The 22,026-nt window shown below is 39.4% G+C and overlaps 1 protein-coding gene across 15 annotated transcripts in view; it reads left to right on the top strand.

Annotated features, from left to right (window-relative positions):
- The window catches only part of SCEL (sciellin), a 127,352-nt gene that overhangs the window by 93,035 nt on the left and 12,291 nt on the right, over positions 1–22,026 (top strand). For all 15 annotated transcript variants that reach the window (XM_055426517.2, XM_055426523.2, XM_088842668.1 and 12 more), the window contains 2 exons: positions 18,811–18,903; positions 20,075–20,146. In XM_055426517.2, coding sequence (XP_055282492.2) covers positions 18,811–18,903; positions 20,075–20,146 — 165 coding nt within the window. The remainder of the gene's footprint in view (positions 1–18,810; positions 18,904–20,074; positions 20,147–22,026) is intronic.

The raw sequence follows: 22,026 nt of genomic DNA, 5'->3' as shown, positions 1-22,026 counted from the left end.
GCTAGGCTCTACCCACAAGCAAAGTCCAGCCATTCACTCTCTGACCTGCTCATACCTTGCTCCTCCGCCATCATTCTTGCATGGATAACTGCCATTTATACTTCAAGTGTGAGCTTAGATGTCTTTTACTCAGGCTCTGAGAAGCCCACCCTGACCCATCACTTCTGTATCAGGACCTTCTAGATGTTCTCAAGCTATTATTCTGTTCTACAGAATGTTTGCCTCTTACAGGAAATTATTATTTAATAATCTGTCTTCAACTATTGGATTTTTAAGAGCAAATATTGGGTCTGTCTTGTTCACTTCTTTATCTACAGTGCATAGCACAATGTGTGGCACATATTAGGTGCTTAATAAATATTCTCTTTGATACATGCTAAATCTCAAAATAAATGAAGACCTGTGATCACCTAGCTAGATAAAACCTATAGTGCCTCATAACTCTAACACTCTGAGTCCTCAAGAGTAAAACCAAACTGGAGGGATCTGATATCCTATGACTGGCTTCCTTGCTTAAACCAATGACTCTATTTTGAACCACAATCTCAATGAACCAGAGTGAATTAAAGCCACTGAAATTCTTGATCATATCTTATATTTAAAATATCTAAGTTGATCATTTTCTCTATGGACCTGTTAATTTCTTTAAGATAAAATCTTTTAGATTCCCTCACTAAAGCTAATTATAAAAATATGAAAGATGGATTCTTCCTCCATCATAAATAACTCATCATCTCATTTCAAATTTCTGACAATAATGAGTTCTTGGCATGAACAAACCCTTTTTAACCTCTCTCTTTCTACTAACTTATTAAATAACTCATCTCATTTCAAATATCTGATAATAATAAATTCTTAGCATGAATAAAAAAAAAATATGTAATGCTGGGCTCATTTTGTGAAGTCAATGGAGTTGAAGAATTATAGCAGTTATCTTACTGTGTCCTATACTTCTTTCAGAGAGATAAATATTCCTTTTGAACTAAAATTTAAAGCCTAAGATTTCGTTCTTGGCTATAAAAGAAGTACCACAGTGAATTTTTTATATGGAGGCTTTTAATATTGCAAATGTGTTTGATACTCTGCAAAAACAATTTAAGTAAGCTGTAGAGAAAGAAACATATTGCCGCTTTTAATAAACACCTCCCACACCCTCATAAGAGAGGAAGAGCAGTTGGGAGTGATCTGTTAACTTTTATGTAGAGCATATCTTAGAAAAACCTGTATTATACAAGACATAATGATAGCTTGGTCCCAGGAATCTCTCTCTCTCTCTCTTTTTTTTTTTTTTTGGCTTAATCTGCTCTGTTAAGAAGTGTTATATTCCTTAATGGGGCTGTAGAAAATAAATTACATAATTATAACAGATAGATACCTATTTTCAAAATGTATGCTATGACTCTACATAACAGATAACTCATATTTCTTCCTAAACATTTTGAAGTCTACATAAAGAAAAACATTTTTACTATGTTACTATGGTTAACAAAATTTCTTTATAGCACTTCTCGCTGGATCCACAGAGAATTGGTGGTTTTTCTTAAAGTTGATTCCGAATGCTCATAAAATTACAAAGCTACCAGGTCATCCTTCCATCGAACTGCCACAGAAAGGGCTTGGAATCAAGCCTTTGTTTGACCCTCCAGCATTTGGCTGGGCTTCTATAAAAATCTATTTTTCACACTTTGACTCACAGCTTTTCATCTTCTACCACGGTGTAAAAGACATGACGTGATAGATGTGGTCTTAATTAAAAAATGAAAATTTATTTTCACATTCTTCAGCTTGGGAAGTTTATGGGCAATGTGAACTTCTTTTTATTGTATCTCCAAATGATGACACCAACCAGGGTGAACAGCCAGAGCAAATCCACATTTTGTACTTTTCATAACCTGGACCTTTTAATTTTGCTTTAAATATTAATATAGAGGATTCAGAATAAAATCTTATAGCCCACTCTAGCAAACTTGATATGTGGCACTGTTTAACAAAAACAGCAAAATTTCTCTAACCCTGATAACATGGTTTATTTGATGATTCACAATTATATCCCTTTGGGAGTGTGCTTCTTTGAAGGCAAGTACAGGTTCCAATTTTGAATAATGTACCTGGAGTGGTTGGATTTGTGAGCTTCTGGTGTCTCCTCCTTGCTTAGGTCCAAATCCACTTCTGCTCTCCCTCACCATAACTAGGATCCAAAAGATTGGGTCCTGGGGGTGGGGATGGTGAGTGGAAGTATAGACAGATGAAAGATGCAGTGTCTGCAGCAACTGGGAGTGGAAAGTTCCAAGCAGGTAAGAGTAGCCAGCATCAGGCCGAGAAACTATACATAATAGTATCTGTCGTGAGGGCAGAAGTGAATCTGTATCTGTTCTCTAGGACTGCCATAACTAGAACCATAGTCTGAGTGGGTTAAAACAGAAATTTTTTTTCTCATCATTCTGGAGTCTAGAAGTGTAAGATCAAGAAGTCAGTAGGGTTGGTTCTTCTGAAGGCCCATATGGAAGAGTCTATTCCAGGCCTCCCTTCTTGGCTAGTAGAGGGCTGTCTTCACCATTTGTCTTCACATTGTCTTCCATCTGTGTGTATCCGAGCCTAAATTCCTTCTTCTAATAAAGATGCCATTCATATTAGATTAGGACCCACACTGATGACCTCATTTGAACTTGAGGATCTCTGTAAAGACCCCCTTCTCCAAATAAAGGCACATTCTGACATGCTGGTTTTAGGACTTCAGCATATAAATTTGGTGAAAGGGCAATATTCAACCCCGTAAGGAAGTGTTCCAAAATAAGGAAACAGAGCCACGGTTGGGAGCTGAGTGAAAAAAAAAAAAAGGAAAGAAATATGTGCAATTTAGGGGTGAAGTAAGGCAGGTTCCGGGTGACTGATGCAAACGGAGGTGAAATGTCCATCACCGTCTCTTGTGAACTTTTTCTCTGTTGTCCTGGTGCAAACTCTGTACCTAGGTGTGTGCGGAGCTGGCTCCCTTAAAGGTTCAGGGTCTAACATCTTTCCCCTGGGGTCCTTTTCATGTCTTTTCCCAGAGCTGGGTAAGGTAGCAATAAATTTCCACCAGAGAAGGAGAAAAGAAAATTTAAATACATTTAAGGCCACAAGTATTTTTGGAGCAGCTACTGCATGCGAGGCCGTGTTAAGTCACGGCAATGTGATTTCATTCTTAAGTCGTAATGAAAAACACCAGCTTCCTTTAAAAATGCCACTCAGTTCGTCCAAGGTTAGCTTTCGAGGGAGAATTACTTCCTGGGATGGAATTCTCCTTCCCCAAGATTCACATTTCTGGGTGCTGTCTCAGTGTTTGCCTCTGCCAACCATCCCAGTTTGACATTGCTGGGAAACTGGATTATGGAAGACCATGATCCTTTAAAGTTAAGTTAAATACTTAATTTTTAACCCATTATTCACTAGTATTTAGTGAAGTATTATTTTTAAATGTTAAGGGAGAGGATAATTTAATACCCTGGTTGTTAAAATAGTATGGTGAGTCCTGAGGTCAAGAGGTGCTTCTAGTAATTAAGGAAGGACCATCAAGGACTATAAAGAAAGCTGAGTGCCAAAGAATTGATGTTTTTGAACTGTGGTGTTAGAGAAAACTCTTGAGAGTCCCTTGGACAGCAAGGAGATCCAACCTGTCAATCCTAAGGGAAATCAATCCTGCATATTCATTGGAAGGACTGATGCTGAAGCTGAAACTCCAATACTTTGGCCACCTGATGTGAAGAACTGACTCATTGGAAAAGACCCTGATACTGAGAAAGATTGAAGGTTGGAGGAGAAGGGGATGACAGAGGATGAGATGGTTGGGTGGCATCACCGACTTGATGGACATGAGTTTGAGTAGGCTCCGGGAGTTGGTGATGGACAGGGAAGCCTGGCATCCTGAAGTCCATGGGGTTGCAGTCACGACTGAGCGACTGAATTGAACTGAACAAGGGTTACAAAGGAAAAGCCTGCTGTCTCTATTTCTGAATTCAAAAGATGAGATCTGGGAGGTCTCCTTGCACAGTTCCAGCAACTATGCTGGAGAAGTCAGTTTTAAATTTTACATTATTCAGACTGTAGCATCAAATGATTTTGATACTTCCGAGCTACTTCTGAAATCCTTTTTTACATATATTAAATTGGCATATTTTCTACTATAACTCACATTAAAAATTAATTTAATTAATTTCTACATTTTCAAAGATCTGTAGCTAGTATTTTAAATGTGAGCTTTAAGTATAGCTATGGAATGCTGCCCAATTAGCATATTTATCAATTATTGATGGCTTGGATGTTATACGAAAAGAGTAGTAAGTCTCACTCCACATAAATACAAAGACTTTTATATTATTTTTTATCCTTATCAATACCAATTTGAGTCTATACACTGATTCCATGTAAAAGAACCTTACTTGAAATCTACCATTCAAGACCAGAGAAGGGAGATTTATGAAAATTGGAGTTAATGCTAAAGATGTGAAAAGTTACAGAAGAAATGAAAATACAGTCCCTCAACATTTTGAAATCCATAGTGCCCACTGCTGTGTCACTCAGTTCAGTTCAGTTCAGTCACTCAGTCGTGTCTGACTCTCTGTGACCCCATGAATCACAGCAGGCCAGGCCTCCCTGTCCATCACCAACTCCCGGAGTTCACTCAAACTCATGTCCATCGAGTCGGTGATGCCATCCAGCCATCTCATCCTCAGTCGTCCCCTTCTCCTCCCGCCCCCAACCTTTCCCAGCATCAGGGTCTTTTCCAGTGAGTCAGCTCATCGCATGAGGTGGCCAAAGCATTGTGTCACTACACTTGTATTAATTATCACTTATTTATTCTTACTTAGTTCAGGCACAACTGTAGACATTGTGCCTATAAATTTTATTTACACTAACTCATTTATTCTCACTGAAACCTTATGAACTTAGATATTATTATCCTAGTTTACAAAAGGAAGCTTAGAAAGGTTGACTAACTGGCCCATAAAAGAAGGGGAAGAAATGGCCTCACTCTTACTCCTAAACCATACTACAAACCAGTAGAGTTGGTGACAATGCTTTTCCAAACTCATGGAAAAAAATTAAGAACTACCAGTATTATAGAAAATATATATAAACAGCTAATATGTACATAACACACCAGAGAACATTGTATCTCATGAAAGTGTGACAAATCATTGTAGCCCAAGGTTTAAGAATCTAATTGTCCCACTCATCCTCCATATTGTGGACTCTTGATTCAAATTTTGGGTTGATTTCTCATGTCTCTGTTATGCAAACATCTGGAATGAAGACTCTAATTAAATATTGAAGAATTGATTTCAGATGAGCAGGTGGCTCAGCTTCAAGCCTTGACTCTTTTGCAACTTAGTTAACTGACCTTGGAAAATTCATTTAGAGTTGCTGAGCCTCGTATACTGTCCTGCAAGATTCTATGAGGTCTAAATGAGATAATCCACATGGAAATACACAAGTTAGTCCTTTGTGATGTGAAGTAAGTATTCACTCAGCTGATAGATATCAATCAGTTGTTTCTTTTCAGACTGAATTTCTCAAAGCATCCAAAAACTTAGTTCATTTCTCTCTCATAACGTAATTTGTGCTCTACTTGAGTTGTATAGATCTAATATTTCCATGTCAGATTTTTAGTGTCCCATATTCTTTACCACCACAAATGACTATGTTTAAAGTTATGTACTGGTTTAACATTTTTTATTCTAATGCTTTATTTCTTAAAATTATATGTAACTAAATCACATATACATATATATGTATTTAAATACTTTATGAATTTTAAAAAAAAGTGTACAGGGTGCTTGGGTTTCCCTGGTGGCTCAGTGGTAAAGAGTCTGTCTGCCACTGCAAGAGACTTGGGTTCGATCCCTGGGTTGGGAAGATCCCCTGGAAATGGAAGTGGCAACCCAATTCAGTAGTCTTGCCTGGGAAATCCCATGGACAGAGGAACCCGGCGGGCTACAGTCCATGGGGTTGCAAAGAGTCGGACACAACTGAGCGACTAAACAACTGAGCAACTGAACAACAGCACTGACAGGGTGCTTAATAGCTGATGTGAAAAAAAGGTAACAAAATTTGAATTCTGTTAGAATTTCTGACTAAGGGCCTGCTGTTCAATGGCTTAGTGTAAAAGGCATGCTGGAAATTGAGTGCTCTGCACTTGGGCTGTGAAGATTTATTTTTACTTACTGTTGCTGGGTAGGTTGTCAGCGGTGCAGAAAGCACTTTGAGAATCTCTGCCTTGGATACCTAGTGCTAAAAGAATGCACAAATTTGTCACAGCCAGGAAACAGGACCTAATTTTGGAATTTCTTTACACCTCAGAGGATCCTGGCTTTAAAACTGTTGCACTTTTTGTTCCTTTTACAAGGAAGGTTAGGATGGAAGCTATGCTTCATTGTTGTTACAGATTGTTTAAATTAGGAAACAATTTTCAAAGTTTTCCATGTTTAACTCTTCTTCCCCTCACATGTGGGAGGGCCCTAAAAGCAATGCTGCTGCTGCTAAGTCACTTCAGTCGTGTCCAACTCTGTGTGACCCCATAGACGGCAGCCCACCAGGCTCCCCCGTCCCTGGGATTCTCCAGGCAAGAACACTGGAGTGGGTTGCCATTTCCTTCTCCAATGTGTGAAAGTGAAAAGTGAAAGTGAAGTCGCTCAGTCATGTCCGACTCGTAGCGACCCCATGGACCGCAGGCTACCGGGCTCCTCCATCCATGGGATTCCCTAGGCAAGAGTACTGGAGTGACTTGCCATTGCCTTTAAGCTTCCTAAGCTGAAACTCCAATACTTTGGCCACCTCATGCTTCGAGTTGACTCACTGGCAAAGAGTCTGATGCTAGGAAGGATTGGGGGTGGGAGGAGACGGGGACGACAGAGAATGAGATGGCTGGATGGCATCACCGACTCGATGGACATGAGTTTGAGTGAACTCCGGGAGTTGGTGATGGATAGGGAGGCCTGGCATGCTGTGATTCATGGGGTCGCAAAGAGTCGGAGACGACTGAGCGACTGAACTGAACTGAACTGAACTGAAGGTGCAGCTGCCTTTTCTGTTTAAAAAATTTTTTTTTGTTATGTGAATAAGTGATATTGTTGGTATCATACAGAGGACAGAAAAGTAGAAGAGCTGGCTCACTGCTTCGAGGTACATAGTTTCCTTCTGTCCCCTTCATTCCCTCAATCATCTTCTGCTTTCTCTTTCTGTGATCTCAAGCAAGCCTTTGAGAGAATAGGGGAGTATACATTGTCAAAAGGATCCACCATTTGGGGAATTGTACTGGGCTTACAATTAACCAATCTCTTTCAGATATTATTTGGAAATGATCAAGATTTTAAAACTGACCTTGAATGAGAAGTATCATGAAAGAACTTTTCCCTGAATGTGATTTGAGAGGTGTTTCAGTTGGGCTTGTTCATGAAACAGGGTTTTACTAGAAAGACTAATGAGGAAACGGAAATTCAGGGACAGGGACTGCAGCCTGTCAGGCTCCTCTGTCCATGGGATTCTCCAGGCAAGAATGCTGGAGTGAGTAGCCATTCACTTCCCCAGGGAATCTTCCTGACCCAGGGGTGGAATTGGCAGGAGGCTTCTTTACTGCTAGTGCCACCTGGGAAGCACATGGAAAGATTAATGAGGAAATAGAAATTCCAGGGTCGAAATGTTAGGCTGGCCAGGCTTCACGGAGGCCTTCCCTGGAAGGTTGCTGATCCTTGGCCAGAGGGGATTCCATTAGGAGTCCCAGACATTAACCCTAGTGCTTTGTCATTATTGAAGCTCAGTTATTTCCTGAGTGTTGGCCTCTGCCTAATTTTCTCCTCTTCTTCCCTCTGCTTACCATCATCCTTATTCTCTACCAGGGTTTCCCTGTGGCTCAGACAGTAAAGAATCCACCTGCAATGTAGGAGACCTGGGTCCGATCCCAGGGTCGGGAAGATCCCCTGGAGAAGGAAATGGCTACCTCCAGTTTTCTTGCCTGGACAATTTCATGGACAGAGGAGCCTGGTGGGCTGTAGTCCCTGGGGTCACAAAGAGTCAGACATGACTGAGTGACTAACATTTTCATTCTCTATAGCTGTTTGGTAACCAAGGACTTTAGCTGCGTCCCAGTTTCTCCTTCCTCATAACTTCTCCTTCCTCTAGCTTTCTGAGGCTGTCTGGTCTCCTTCCACACAAAGGTGGGGTAGTGGCCATCTGTGTAGAAGAGGTGTGTGATGGAAAACACCATGACTGCCAGTAACGTGTGCACGCTCTCCTTTAATTTCCTATAATTTCATCTGTGCCTCCTGCCTAACATAACCCAACAACTGCATGTACATTCACAAATGCTCCCCTCTCCCAGTGGGGTTGTCATCGTCACAGTCAATTATGCCCGGAGGCCTTAACCACTGCTGCAGAATCTTTTGCTCATCCCTGAGTTCTGTGTCTAGATGTCATTCACCCTTCCTCAGTTCTATCACAGTCTTGTACAGGATCTATCTACAAATTAAATGGAAAATGGAGCACTGTCCCAGCCATGACAGAGCAAAATGATAAAAATTTTCACTTGAAAAAAAACAAAGTAGAAAAGAAAGCCCTGCAATAAAATAAAGCCATTCTGTTTTATTGACTATACCAAAGCCTTTGACTGTGTGGATCACGATAAACTGGAAAATTCTGAAAGAGATGGGAATACCAGACCACCTGACCTGCCTCTTGAGAAACCTGTATGCAGGTCAGGAAGAAACAGTTAGAACTGGACATGGAACAAGAGACTGGTTCCAAATAGGAAAGGAGTACGTCAAGGTTGTATATTGTCACCTGCTTATTTAACTTATATGTAGAGTACATCATGAGGAACGCTGGGCTGGAAGAAGCACAAGCTGGAATCAAGATTGCTGGGAGAAATATCAATAACCTCAGATATGCAGATGACACCACCCTTATGGCAGAAAGTGAAGAGGAACTCAAAAGCCTCTTGATGAAAGTGAAAGAGGAGAGTGAAAAAGGTGGCTTGATCATGATCAGTTCAGTTCAGTTCAGTCGCTCAGTCATGTCCAGCTCTTTGTGACCCCATGAATCACAGCACGCCAGGCCTCCATGTCCATCACCAACTCCCAGAGTTCACTCAAACTCATGTCCACCGAGTCAGTGATGCCATCTAGCCATCTCATCCTCTGTCATTCCCTTCTCTCCTGCCCCCAATCCCTCCCAGCATCAGAGTCTTTTCCAGTGAGTCAACTCTTTGCATGAGGTGGCCAAAGTATTGGAGTTTCAGCTTTAGCATCAGTCCTTCCAATGAACACCCAGGACCCATCTCTTTTAGAATGGACTGGTTGGATCTCCTTGCAGTCCAAGGGACTCTCAAGAGTCTTCTCCAGCACCACAGTTCAAAAGCATCAATTCTTCAGCGATCAGCTTTCTTCACAGTCCAACTCTCACATCCATACATGACCACTGGAAAAACCATAGCCTTGACTAGACGGACCTTGGTTGGCAAAGTAATGTCTCTGCTTTTTAATATGCTATCTAGGTTGGTCATAACTTTCCTTCCAAGGAGTAAGCATCTTTTAATTTCATGGCTGCAATCAGCATCTGCAGTGATTTTGGGGCCCCAAAAAATAAAGTCTGACACTGTTTCCACTGTTTCCCCATCTATTTCCCATGAAGTGATGGGACCAGATGCTATGATCTTAGTTTTCTGAATGTTGAGCTTCAAGCCAACTTTTTCACTCTCATCTTTCACTTTCATCAAGAGGCTTTGAGTTCCTCTTCACTTTCTGCCATAAGGGTGGTGTCATCTGCATTTCTGAGGTTATTGATATTTCTCCCGGCAATCTTGATTCCAGCTTGTGTTTCTTCCAGCCCAGCATTCCTCATGATGTACTCTGCATATAAGTTAAATAAACAGGGTGACAATATACAGCCTTGATATACTCCTTGTCCTATTTGGAACCAGTCTGTTGTTCCATGGCCAGTTCTAATTATTGCTTCCTGACCTGCATATAGGTTTCTCAAGAGGCAGATCAGGTGGTCTGGTATTCCCATCTCTTTCAGAATTTTCCACAGTTTATTGTGATCCACACAGTCAAAGGCTTCGATATAGTCAATAAAGCAGAATGGCAGAAAGTGAAGAAGAACTATAAAGCCTCTTGATTAAAGTGAAAGAGGAGAGTGAAAATGTTGGCTTAAAGCTCAACATTAGAAAACTAAGATCAGGGCTTCTGGTCCCATCACTTCATGGGAAATAGATGGGGAGACAGTGGAAACAATGTCAGACTTTATTTTTTTGGGCTCCAAAATCACTGCGGATGCTGATTGCAGCCATGAAATTAAAAGACACTAACTCCTTGGAAGGAAAGTTATGACCAACCTAGATAGCATATTAAAAAGCAGAGACATTACTTTGCCAACCAAGGTTCATCTAGTCAAGGCTATGGTTTTTCCAGTGGTCATGTATGGATGTGATAGTTGGACTGTGAAGAAAGCTTAGCGCCAAAGAATTGATGCTTTTGAACTGTGGTTTTGGAGAAGACTCTTGAGAGTCCCTTGGACTGCAAAGAGATCCCACCAGGCCATTCTAAAGGAGATCAATCCTGGGTGTTCATTGGAAGGACTGATGCTGAAGCTGAAGCTCTGATACTTTGGCCACCTCATGCGAAGAGTTGACTCACTGGAAAAGACTCTGATGCTGGGAGGGATTGGGGGCAGGAGGAGAAGGGGACATCAGAGAATGAGATGGCTCGATGGCATCACTGACTGGATGGACATGAGTTTGAGTGAACTCTGGGAGTTGGTGATGGACAGGGAGGCCTGACGTGCTGTGATTCATGGGGTCGCAAAGAGCTGGACACGACTGAGCGACTGAACTGAACTGAACTGATTCTGTTTACAGGCTTCCCTGGTGGCTCACATGGTAAAGAATCTGCCTGCAATGCAGGAGACCCAGCTTCCCCTGGGTCAGAAAGATCCACTGGAGAAGGGAATGGCTATTTACTCCAGTATTCTTGCCTGGAGAATTCCATGGACAGAGGATCCTGGTGGGCTACAGTCCATGGGGTCACTAAGAATCGAACACAACTGAGCAACTAACATTTAACTTCACTCTGTTTACAGAATAGAAAGTTTACTTTGATTTACAAAATAGGTGAAGATTTAACTGAAAGAAAATTGAGAATCAGGGATTAAGAGATTTGATCAGGTAGATAAAATTGGTAAATTAAAGTGGTGTTCTGGTCTCAAGTTCTCTATTCTCCAAAATAGAATACTTCTTTGTTTTAATTTTATTTTTTACTGATGTTTAATTGATTTACAATGTTGTGTTAGTTTCAAGTGTACAACAAAGGGATTCAGTTATACATATACATAATATATATTCTTCTTCAGATTCTTTTCTGTTATAGTTTATCACAGTATATTGAGTATAGTTCCCTGTGCTATACAATGGATCCTTGTTGTTTACTGATTTTATATATAGTAGTATTCATGTTTTTAATCCCAAACTCCTAATTTATCTCTGCTCCCCAACACTGCTATCCTCTTTGGTTACCATAAGAATATTTATTTTTATATACTTAAAATCTGTCAGTTTTACAAGAACTCAAAACCTTGATAGTTTTGGGGAAGTAAATCCTAACACATAAAACAATTCAAATTGGTAAGCTCTTAGTAAACTGGCTTTGATAGTGGCTCAGGAGCAAAGAACTTGCCTGCAATGCAGGAGATGTGAGTTCAGTCCCTTGGTTGGGAAGATTCCCTGGAGAAGAGCATGGCAACTGACTCTAGTATTCTTGCCTGGAGAATCCCATGGACAGAGGAGTTTGGTGGGCTCAGTCTATAGGGTCACAAAGACTTGGACACAACTGAACCACTGAGAACAGCACAGCAGAAGTTCTCAGTAAACTCTTGTTCTTCATGCAAAGGAGATTTATAAAGTTTGCAGTGACTTGGGTGTTTATCAGCTGAAATTATTTTATGCTATTTAAAGTCAAGTTGCCACTCAGCCATAAAAAGGAATGAAACTGTGTCATTTGCAGAGACATGAATGTCACATAGAGTGAAGAAAGAAAGAGGAAAGCAAATATTGTGTATCACTTATATGTGGGATCTAGAAAAATGATACAGATAAACTTATTTGCAGATCAGAAACAGAGATACAGATGTAGAGAACAGACAAGCTTGGTAGGATACCAAAGGGTGAAGGGGAAGTGGGGTGAATTGAGTGATTGGGATTGACATATATACACAGTTCAGTTCAGTTCCGTCGCTCAGTCGTGTCCGGCTCTTTGTGACCTCGTGAACTTGAGTGCGCCAGGCTTCCCTGTCCATCACCAACTCCCAGAGCCTACTCAAACTCATGTTCATTGAGTCAGTGATGCCATCCAACTATCTCATCCTCTGTCGTCCCCTTCTCCTCCCACCTTCAATCATTCCCAACATTGGGTTCTTTTCAAATGAGTCAGTTCTTCACATAAGGTGGCCAAAGGATTGGAGTTTCAGCTTCAACATCAGTGCTTCCAATGAATATTCAGGTCTGATTTTCTTTAGGATGGATCTGGTTGGAGATCTGGTTGGATCTCCTTGCCATATAAGGGACTCTCAAGAGTATTCTCCAATACCACAGTTCAAAAGCATCAATTCTTCAGCACTCAGCCTTCTTTATAGTCCAACTTTCACGTCCGTACATGACTACGGGAAAAACCAAAGCTTTGACTTGGGGGGGCCTTTGTTGATAAAGTAATGTCTCTGCTTTTTAATATGCTGTCTAGATTGGTCATAACTTTTCTTCCAAGGAGCAAACATCTTTTAATTTCATGGCTGCAGTCACCATCTTCAGTGACTTTGAAACCCCCCCAAAATAATGTCTGTCACTGTTTCCATTGTTTCCCCATCTATTTGTCATAAAGTGATGGGGCCCAATGACATCATCTTAGTTTTCTGAATGTTGAGTTTTAAGCCAACTTTTTCACTTTCCTCCTCTTTCACTTTCATCAAGAGGCTTTTTAGTTCTTCTTCACTTTCTGCCATAAGTGTGGTGTTATCTGCATATCTGAGGTTATTGATATTTCTCCCGGCAATCTTGATTCTAGCTTGAGCCTTATCCAGTGCAGCATTTCTCATGATGTACTCTGCATATAAGTTAAATAAGTAGGGTGACGATGCACAACCTTTACGTACCCCTTTCCCAATTGGGAACCAGTCTGTTGTTCCATATACACTACTGTGAAATAGATGACTAATGAGAACCCACAGTATAGCAGTGGAGAAGGAAATGGCAACCCACTCCAGTATTCTTGCCTAGAGTATCCCCTGGACAGAGGAACCTGGTAGGCTACAGACCATGGGATTGCAAAGAGTCAGATATGACTGAGTGATTAAGCACCCTCACACTGTATAGCTCAGGGAATTGTACTCAGTGCTCTGTGGTGACCTAAATGGGAAGGAAATCCAAAAAAGAGGTAAATATGTACATGTGTAGTAGATTCACTTTGCTGTACAGTGGAAACTAACACACATTGTAAAGCGACTATACCCCCATGAAAATTAATTTAAAAAAAGAAATTGAAGTCAGGTTGCCAAAGTTAAGTCAAATAGGACAATGGAAATCTAAATAAACCTGTTAAACTGAGACTTGTTTTATTTTATGAATGTATTTACTCTGTATAGTAATTGGATATCCACAAATATATATGCAATCTGATTAGTATATTCAGAGTTGTAGACCATCACCACTATCACTTTTAGAACATTTTCATCACCTCAGAAAGAAACACCATGCCCTTTAGCAGTCATGTATTGTTTTCCCCCAGCCCTTAGCTCTGGACAACTACTAAGTTACTTTCTGTCTTTTTCAATTTCTACTGTTTAGAAAATCCAAAAGAAAATCCTTGATATTAAAAAAAACTGGAATAAGTAATATAAGAAGGTGACAGGATCCCAGCTTAATATTTTAAAAAGTCAATTGATTTTATATGTACAAACAGGGCACTGTAAATGGAAATTTAAAATTTAAACACAATACCACTTATATTGGCACTAAGAGAGTATTCAGTTCAGTTCAGTTCAGTCACTCAGTCTTGTCCAATTCTTTGTGATCCCCTGGACTGCAGCATGCCAGGCCTCCCTGTCCATCAGCAATTCCCGGAGTTTACTCAAACTCATGACCATTGAGTCGGTGATGCCATCCAACCATCTCATCCTCTGTCGTCCCCTTCTCCTCCCGCCTTCAATCATTCACAGCATCGGGGTCTTTTCAAATGAGTCAGTTCTTCACATCAGGTGGCCAAAGGATTGGAGTTTCAGCTTCAACATCAGTCCTTCCAATGAACATTCAGGACTGATTTCCTCTAGGAGGGACTTAGGGAGGGTATATACTTAGGGAGTGGAATTACTGGATCCTATAGTAACTCCTTTTCAGGAACTGCCACTTTTCTTAAATCAGCAGTACCATTTGATGTTTTCACATCAAATGTCTGTGTATAAAAGTTTTAGATAGTTAAATTTTCAAGGTAAACTTCCACTTGATAAAATATTTTCTCAAGTGAAATTCCATTTGGAATTTTGTAAGTTCCAACACAATATTTAGTTTATAGTTTATGAAGCTATTTAATTTAGAGATGAAACTGTGACCATTGATTCTAAATTACAATTCAGCAATTTATTTCTGTGAAGGATAACTTAATAATAAAGCTATCCAGCAAAAAACACTGTGAGCCACAAGCTCTTTTTTATGAACATTATTCAAGGTGTCTAAGTGGAATACTTGGGTGGAGAGTTCTCCTTTGCAATGGTATCAGAATCACCTGCTGATCCAGGGACCATACTTTAAAATTCAGTGCTCTTTTGGATAAAATGTCACACTGCCTCTAAGGCCTTGTCTTACATGTGAGAATCATGGAGAGATTTAAAAGAATCCAAGTGCTCAAGTCATGTGCCTGCTAAGTTGCCCTAGTGGTGTCTGACTCTTTGCAACACTACGGACTATAGCCCACCAGGCTCTCCTCTGTCCATGGGATTCTCCAGGCAAGAATACTGGAGTAGGTTGCCATGCCCTCCTCCAGGGGATCTTCCTGACCCAGGGACTGAATCTGGGTCTCTTATGTCTCCTGCATTGGCAGTCGAGTTCTTTACCACTAGCGCCACCTGGGAAGCCCTACACTAAACCAATTAAGTCAGAATATTTGATGTGGGAACCCAGTAACATTCTTAATTTAATTTTTTAATTGGTGGAAAATTGCTTTACAATGTTGTGTTGGTTTCTGTTGTACAACAAGGTGAGTCAGTCATAATTATATGTATATATATATATATATCTCCTCTTCCTCTTGAACCTCCCTCCCCTCCCCCCACCCCTCTCCTATAGGTCTTCACACAGCACCAGGCTGGGCTCCCTGTGTTATGTAGCAACTTCCTACTAGCTATCTAGTTTACACATGATACTGTAAATATGTCGACGCTGCTTTCTCTATTCATCCCACCTTCACCTTTCCCCACTGTGTCTGCAACTCTGTTCTCTACTAGGTTCATCAGTGCCATTTTTCTAAATTCCATATATATATTCCAATATTTGTTTTTCTCTTTCTGCCTCACTTCACTCTGTGTAACAGGTTCTAGGTTCATCTACCTCACTACAACTGACTCAAATCCATTCCTTTTTATGGCTGAGTAATATTCCATCATGTATACGTACCACATCTTCTTTAACCATTCATCTGTCAATGGACATCTAGGTTGCTTCCATGTCCTGGCTATTGTAAATATTGCTGCAATGAACACTGGGTTACATGTGTCTCTTAAAATAGTGATTTTTCTCAGGGTATATGCCAAGTAGTGGGATTGTTGTGTCATATGGTAGATTTTCCCTAGTTTTTTAAGGAATCTCCATATTGTTTTCCATAATGGCTTTATCAGTTTACATTCCCACTGACAGTGCAGGAGGGTTCTCTTTTTTCCATGACTTCTCCAACATTTATTTTTGTAGATTTTTGGATGATGGTCATTCTGTATGGTGTGAGGTGATACCTCATTGTAGTTTTGATTTGTGTTCCCTAATAATGAGCAATATTGAGCGTCTTTTCTTGTGTTTATTGGAAATTTTTATGTCTTTGGAGAAATATCCATTTAGGTTTTCTGCCCATTTTTTTATTGAGTTGTTTGTTTTTCTGATATTGAACTGTATGAGCTGCTTATATATTTGGGAGAGTAATCCTTTTTAAAAGCACTTTTAAAAGCACTAAAGATTATTTAATTGGCTTCCAAAGAATTGTTTCTCTAACTATTTCTATGATTCTAAATAATTTTAAAAATTAATGTTACTGCTTACTGGCATCAAGATAGAATTTTCTTAGTAAGCTCTATCACCATCTCATGAAAAACAAAGAAAGGCTTACCAACTATCAGAGACCCCAAGACATGGTGATTATGTGGAAGTAGTATCCTGATTTGGGTCTGAAATTGAGAGAGGACATCAGGGAAAAAACTGGTAAAATAGAAATAAGTCTGTAGTTTTGCTAATGACATTGTACCAACGCTAATTATTTAGTTTTGACAAACAGATTGTGGTTGTGTGAGATGTGAGAATTAAGAGAAGCTGGGTGAAGAGTATACTGGAATTCTCTGAACTATCATTGCAATTATTCTATACCTTTAAAATTAATCCAAAAATAAAAGATTTCTTTTTTTAAAAGTGTATTATCCTCCCAAATTACAAGAGGAACAATTCCAAGAAAGAATTTGCTGTTCCACATTCCAAATTTATTTACTAACATCTGATTTTTATTGATAGTTATAAAATATAGTTATTAGTCTCATTGTAAACACAACTAGTAGATGCTACTTGTGTTAGTCTGCTCAGGCTGCCATAACAAAATCCCACAGACCAGGTGTTAAAAGACAGAATTTATTTTCTCACTCTTTTGGAGACTAAAATTCTAGGTCAAGATACTGTTGAAACAGGAGGAAGGGAGTGGGGTACAACCTTAAAAAGAATGGCATGGCCACAGGACATGAAAAAACCTAAAAACAACTAGGTCCAAGATGGCTGAAGATTCAGCTCCCAGTAGACCCTGAGCCTCATTATATGCTCGTTTTAATACATCGGCATATGCTAAATGAAACACCCACCAGCATCATGACAATCCTGAGAGCAGCCATAAAGGGTCAAAAAGTGGGCAGTGGCCCAGTTCCTAGAAGTCTCCACCCCTTCCCCCAAATAATTAGAATAATCTTCCCACTCACTAGCCTATGAAATTACCCCGCCCACAAAAACTAACCACACCACGTTTTGAACCTCTCTTCTTGCCTTCTGAGATGGCCCACCCTCTGTCTGTATAGTGTGCTTTTCTCTAAATCTACTTCTTACCCATCTCTGAATTCTTTCACGATGTAGCAAGAACATGAAATTCACGAGGAACAGTGTCAGGATTGGTTTCTGGTGAGAACGCTCTTCTTGGTTTCTGGTGAGAACGCTCTTCTTGGTTTCTGGTGAGAACGCTCTTCTTGGTTTCTGGTGAGAACGTTCTTGGTTTGCATATGACTGTGTCTGTGTCCTCACATGGCCTTTCCTCTGTGTGTCCACAGAGAGAGAGAGCAAGCTCTAGTACCTCTTCCTCTTCTTATAAGGACACCCTGTCCTATGGGATTAAAGCCCCACCCTTATGATTTCACCTAACCTTTATTTCCTTTTTATAGGCCCTGTCTCCACATCACACCGGGGTATAGGGCTTCAATATAAGAATTTTTGGCAGGACACAATTCAGTCCTTATCAGAACTGTTTGCAAAGTATTTCCTATTCCTATTACAGGTTTCACAAACTGGTAATTTTTGATTTTACCTTTCTGAGGGCAGTACAAACACATTTCACACTCATTGACAACCTTTGTCCGTTGAAACTATTTGCTGAAATTGGGTTTTAGTATTATTTACCGTATGATCTGAATATTTCCAAATAGTTCCTAGTTAGGTCTATTGTTCCGAAATGACATATTCTAATGATCACATTCGAGAATCTTCTAATAATATTCATTCTACTTTCTCATTGCCAAATGTCTTTTGAAACATCTGTCTTAAAACTAGAAGATGGTTTTCCACATGCCAGAGATGATAATATGTGAACAATTGTTTTTCTCTTCTTTAAAAGCTGCCTGGAAATGGAAGGAACAGGCCAGTCAAGAATGATAAATCATGATTGAGATCTAAATTCTCCTCTTTATTTTTATGTCTTGCCTCTGTCAGAGTTTTCTAACACGAGGAAAGAAAAAGAGCTAAAGCTTTCACTATGCCTACATTAATTTTCCACTGTTTCATAGGAAAAAACAAATATGCCTACACTTTGTTGAGCATAATGACATTTTTAGATTAGCACAAATCTAGGTCAAAGTTCTTTAGCGATCTTTAAAGTACTACTTTTCTGTTAAAATGGAAACTGGAATTTCTCAAAGCAACCCCCAGATAATTTTCATTAAATAGATAAACTCCCAGATATGTTGTACATGAAAAACTTTCGAAAATGGCATTGGTGCTGTGAGAATGTTACTGCAACCAGTTTCATATGGTTCCTGCCCTTGGTTAAAAAAGTATTCTGTCCTACTGTTAGATAATGTGACACATGCCTATGGGTCATTCATAATGGTAAGACAGTTGTGTCTATGGAAGAGTAAAATAGTACATTTATTCTGTCTGTATATATGTGCAGAAACCAGGCAAACAGAAACAGCTTTACTGTATGTTTAAAAAAATGTTGTTTGAACAGAATTTTAATAAAACAAAAATCCTCTGTGGCCTTGATTTTAAGTGCCAAATATTTGCATTTGCTTTCTCAGGCAAGATGGCCAGGTCACTGGATCTACTGAGGCTTTAATTAGCCCGTCCTCTAGAACAGCTGCCTATTCTTATGAAGCCAAGAAGACGCTCAGGTACTGTGGTCAATTATAGAATAAATGACAGGACCATTCTCCTTCTGGCTTTTTTTTCCTCCTGCTTTTTTTTTTTTTTAAAGAAAACATCCACATGCAACCTGATCCTTCCTTTGAAATACAGAAAATTTTGTTTATTTTGCTGTTGTTGTTTTTATGCATTTTTTTGTGTTCCAATAAAACTTTCTTATTTTAAATTTGTTTATTTTTAATTGAAGGATAATGCTTTACTATATTGTGTTGGTTTCTGCCATACGTCAACATGAATCGGCCATAGGTACACATGTGTCCCCTCCCTCGTGAACCTCCCTCCCGTCTCCCTCCCCATCCCACCCCTCTAGGTTGTCACAGAGCCCCAGTTTGAGTTTCGTGAGTCGTCATACAGCAAATTCCCATTGGATATCTATTTTATATATGTTAGTCATATGTTTCCATGCTACTCTCTCCATTCGTCCTACCCTCTCCTTCCTCCCGCCTTGTCCATGTCCATAAGTTTGCTCCCCTGCAAATAAGTTCATCAGTATCATCTTTCTAGATTCTATATATATGCATTAATATATGATATTTGTTTGAAATGCAGAAAATTTTAATTTTAACCAGTGACTTTATAGGCTTATACAAAGGTGTTGAGTAAACATCTTGGTCATTGGTAAGTTGTCAGTTATGAATAAGTGTAGATGTGATTTTTCCTTCAAAGTCTGTAATTTTTTAAAAAACATGATTGTGACATTGAATTGACTTCCTTAGATAGAATTAAAGGTGTCACTAAATCATGTGTTATCATGTTGGGTAATTAAGGTCCATTTTTTGCCTGAGATTTGTGGGGAAAGCAATGGTTTGGAAGTATGAATGAAACATTAGGGTAATAGACACTAGAACATATTACACAAATATTCAAAGTAATCATCATGGTCTACAATAGACTTGCTGAGTGACCGATTTTCATAGTAGTATTCTGGAAAAAGGCCAAGACAATAGAAGTTAAGACAAAATGGGAAACATAAATTTTTCAGAAGTGGGTTAATACCAATTTAACATTTATATTTCAAAGGTTATAGTTTAGAAGGTGTATGTGAGCATTATTTTTTCATTGGATTGGATACTTGCCTTGTTAATCTGATTATCCTATAAACAAACTTTAAACATAAAGTCAAATGGTTTGTATTTGCAGCTCCAATGCTGAAACCAGGCATGCAGGATCAAAGGATACAGTTGTGTACACAAGGACGTACATGGAGAATAGGTACTGGAAATTTATTTCAAGTATTTTGCTTTATGTATTTTATAATTTTGAAATAATCAGTGTTTAAGAAGAAATGTCATTTTTTTAAGGTATGCGTATCTTTTTCAAATAACAGACCATTTAAGAGAGTACTGAGTTCTAGATATATATTAATAATTCTTTATAATCTTTCCATTATTATTAGTAGTAGTATTAGTCACTCAGTCGTGTCCAACTCTTCGCAACCCCATGGACTGTAGCCTACCAGGGTCCTCTATCCACAGGATTCTCCAGGCAAGAATACTGGAGTGGGTCACCATTCCCTTCTCCAGAGGATCTTCCCAACTCACGTTTCGAACCCAGGTCTCCTGTGTTGCAGGCAGATTCTTTACCATCTGAGCTACAGTGAAGTTATATTTTTAAGTAGTTGTCAAATAATCATACAAAGTCATAGGGCAGACTAAATAATATTTTGATATAACACATGTATACATCATAGGATAGTTGTTTGAAAGTAGTCAAATAAACATACGTGCCCATAATGAACCTTATCAAATCACACAAGTATTCCTGTGCTAATTTGGAGTCACACTTTAATTGTTTCTATTTCTCACCTCTAATCTGAAACAAGGGGTATAACCTTTTAGTACACATGCTCTGGTCCAGAAACTCTGCTGCCTGATGTGATGGATGTCGAGGAAAATGTCCACCAAGGTCAGGGATTCACAACTATTCAGTTTTTCAGGAGTATATAAAAAAGAATTAGCCTAATCATGGCGTAGGGTAACAGTGGGGCATTCAAATATGGATAAACTATAGGTTGCATATGTGTTGATCATCACCCAGTTCAGAGAGACCAGAGAGCAGTGTACGGGGTGGGGTGGAGCTGCCATAATTCAAGGTGTGTCAGGATTTGAGCAACCTTCCCCCTCAAAAGGATTTTGCAAACACAAGAATAAATTTCCTTGTGAAATGCAACCTCAATCTTGATTTTCCTGCTTAATCCAATTCTCCCTAAAATCGAGAGTGATTTAGAATCAAATCTGAGTTTGTCATTTACTGACCACGTGGCCTCAGCAAAGCCACTTGACTTCGATTTCCTGACCTATAAAATGGGAATGACTGTATACGTGTCATGCATCAATATGCACAAACTCACTTAGCACTTTGGGCTCTGTGTTCCCAGAACACAGAGTATAAAGCAGTCCCAGTATAAAGCAGTTTCTCTTTCTGACAGCAACTGCCTTCAGGTTGTTTGGAGGGAGAGAGAAATTTCTCATTAAAAAATCCCAGGTGAAGCATGTGGAGTTACCCCTCACTGTATGAAATTATAGGAACACATTGCTTCTGGTCCTCATATGTTCCCAGGTAGCATACATACCGGGGAGGCAGCCAGCCGGTTAGTGCAGTGCACTCTTCATTTGTCTCCAGAAGCGAATGACATTTACGAACTGGAGCGGAAAGGGAACAAAGAGGACTTTCGAAAGTTAAAATTTTTTTACTTTATTCTAAACAATTCTTGGATGTTTTCATGTAAAAATAAAAGCTTCCAAAGTTTCCCCTAAAAGTTCAAGAGTATTTCTCCACGTGAATGATGACTGTCTATATTTGCTTGCACTGAGTATAGTCGTGCTTTGTGTATATTCTTTACGTTAGAACAACAGTTAGCTTTCTTTCAGTAAAAATAAAGGAGGTGCAAGTACAAATTTCATGAAAAACGATAACTACTTTTCCTGCTTACACTTGTGCTTGAACTCTCCTTGCCCCATTCTTTATTTAGATGTATATGTCAACTTGGAGATAACTTGCATATCAATACTTCTCCAGGTTAAAAAAAAGGATTAGTATATTGTCCTGACATATAGCATCACAAAGAATAACAATAGTGAATGTGTGTGTGT

This window comes from Moschus berezovskii, chromosome 13 (genome assembly GCF_049115385.1).
Source record: "Moschus berezovskii isolate FMDL1 chromosome 13, NW_MosBer_1.0, whole genome shotgun sequence".
Taxonomy (NCBI): Eukaryota; Metazoa; Chordata; class Mammalia; order Artiodactyla; family Moschidae; genus Moschus; species Moschus berezovskii.
The sequence above is the reverse complement of the archived record's forward strand: the minus strand, read 5'-3'. Positions and strand labels throughout refer to the sequence as shown.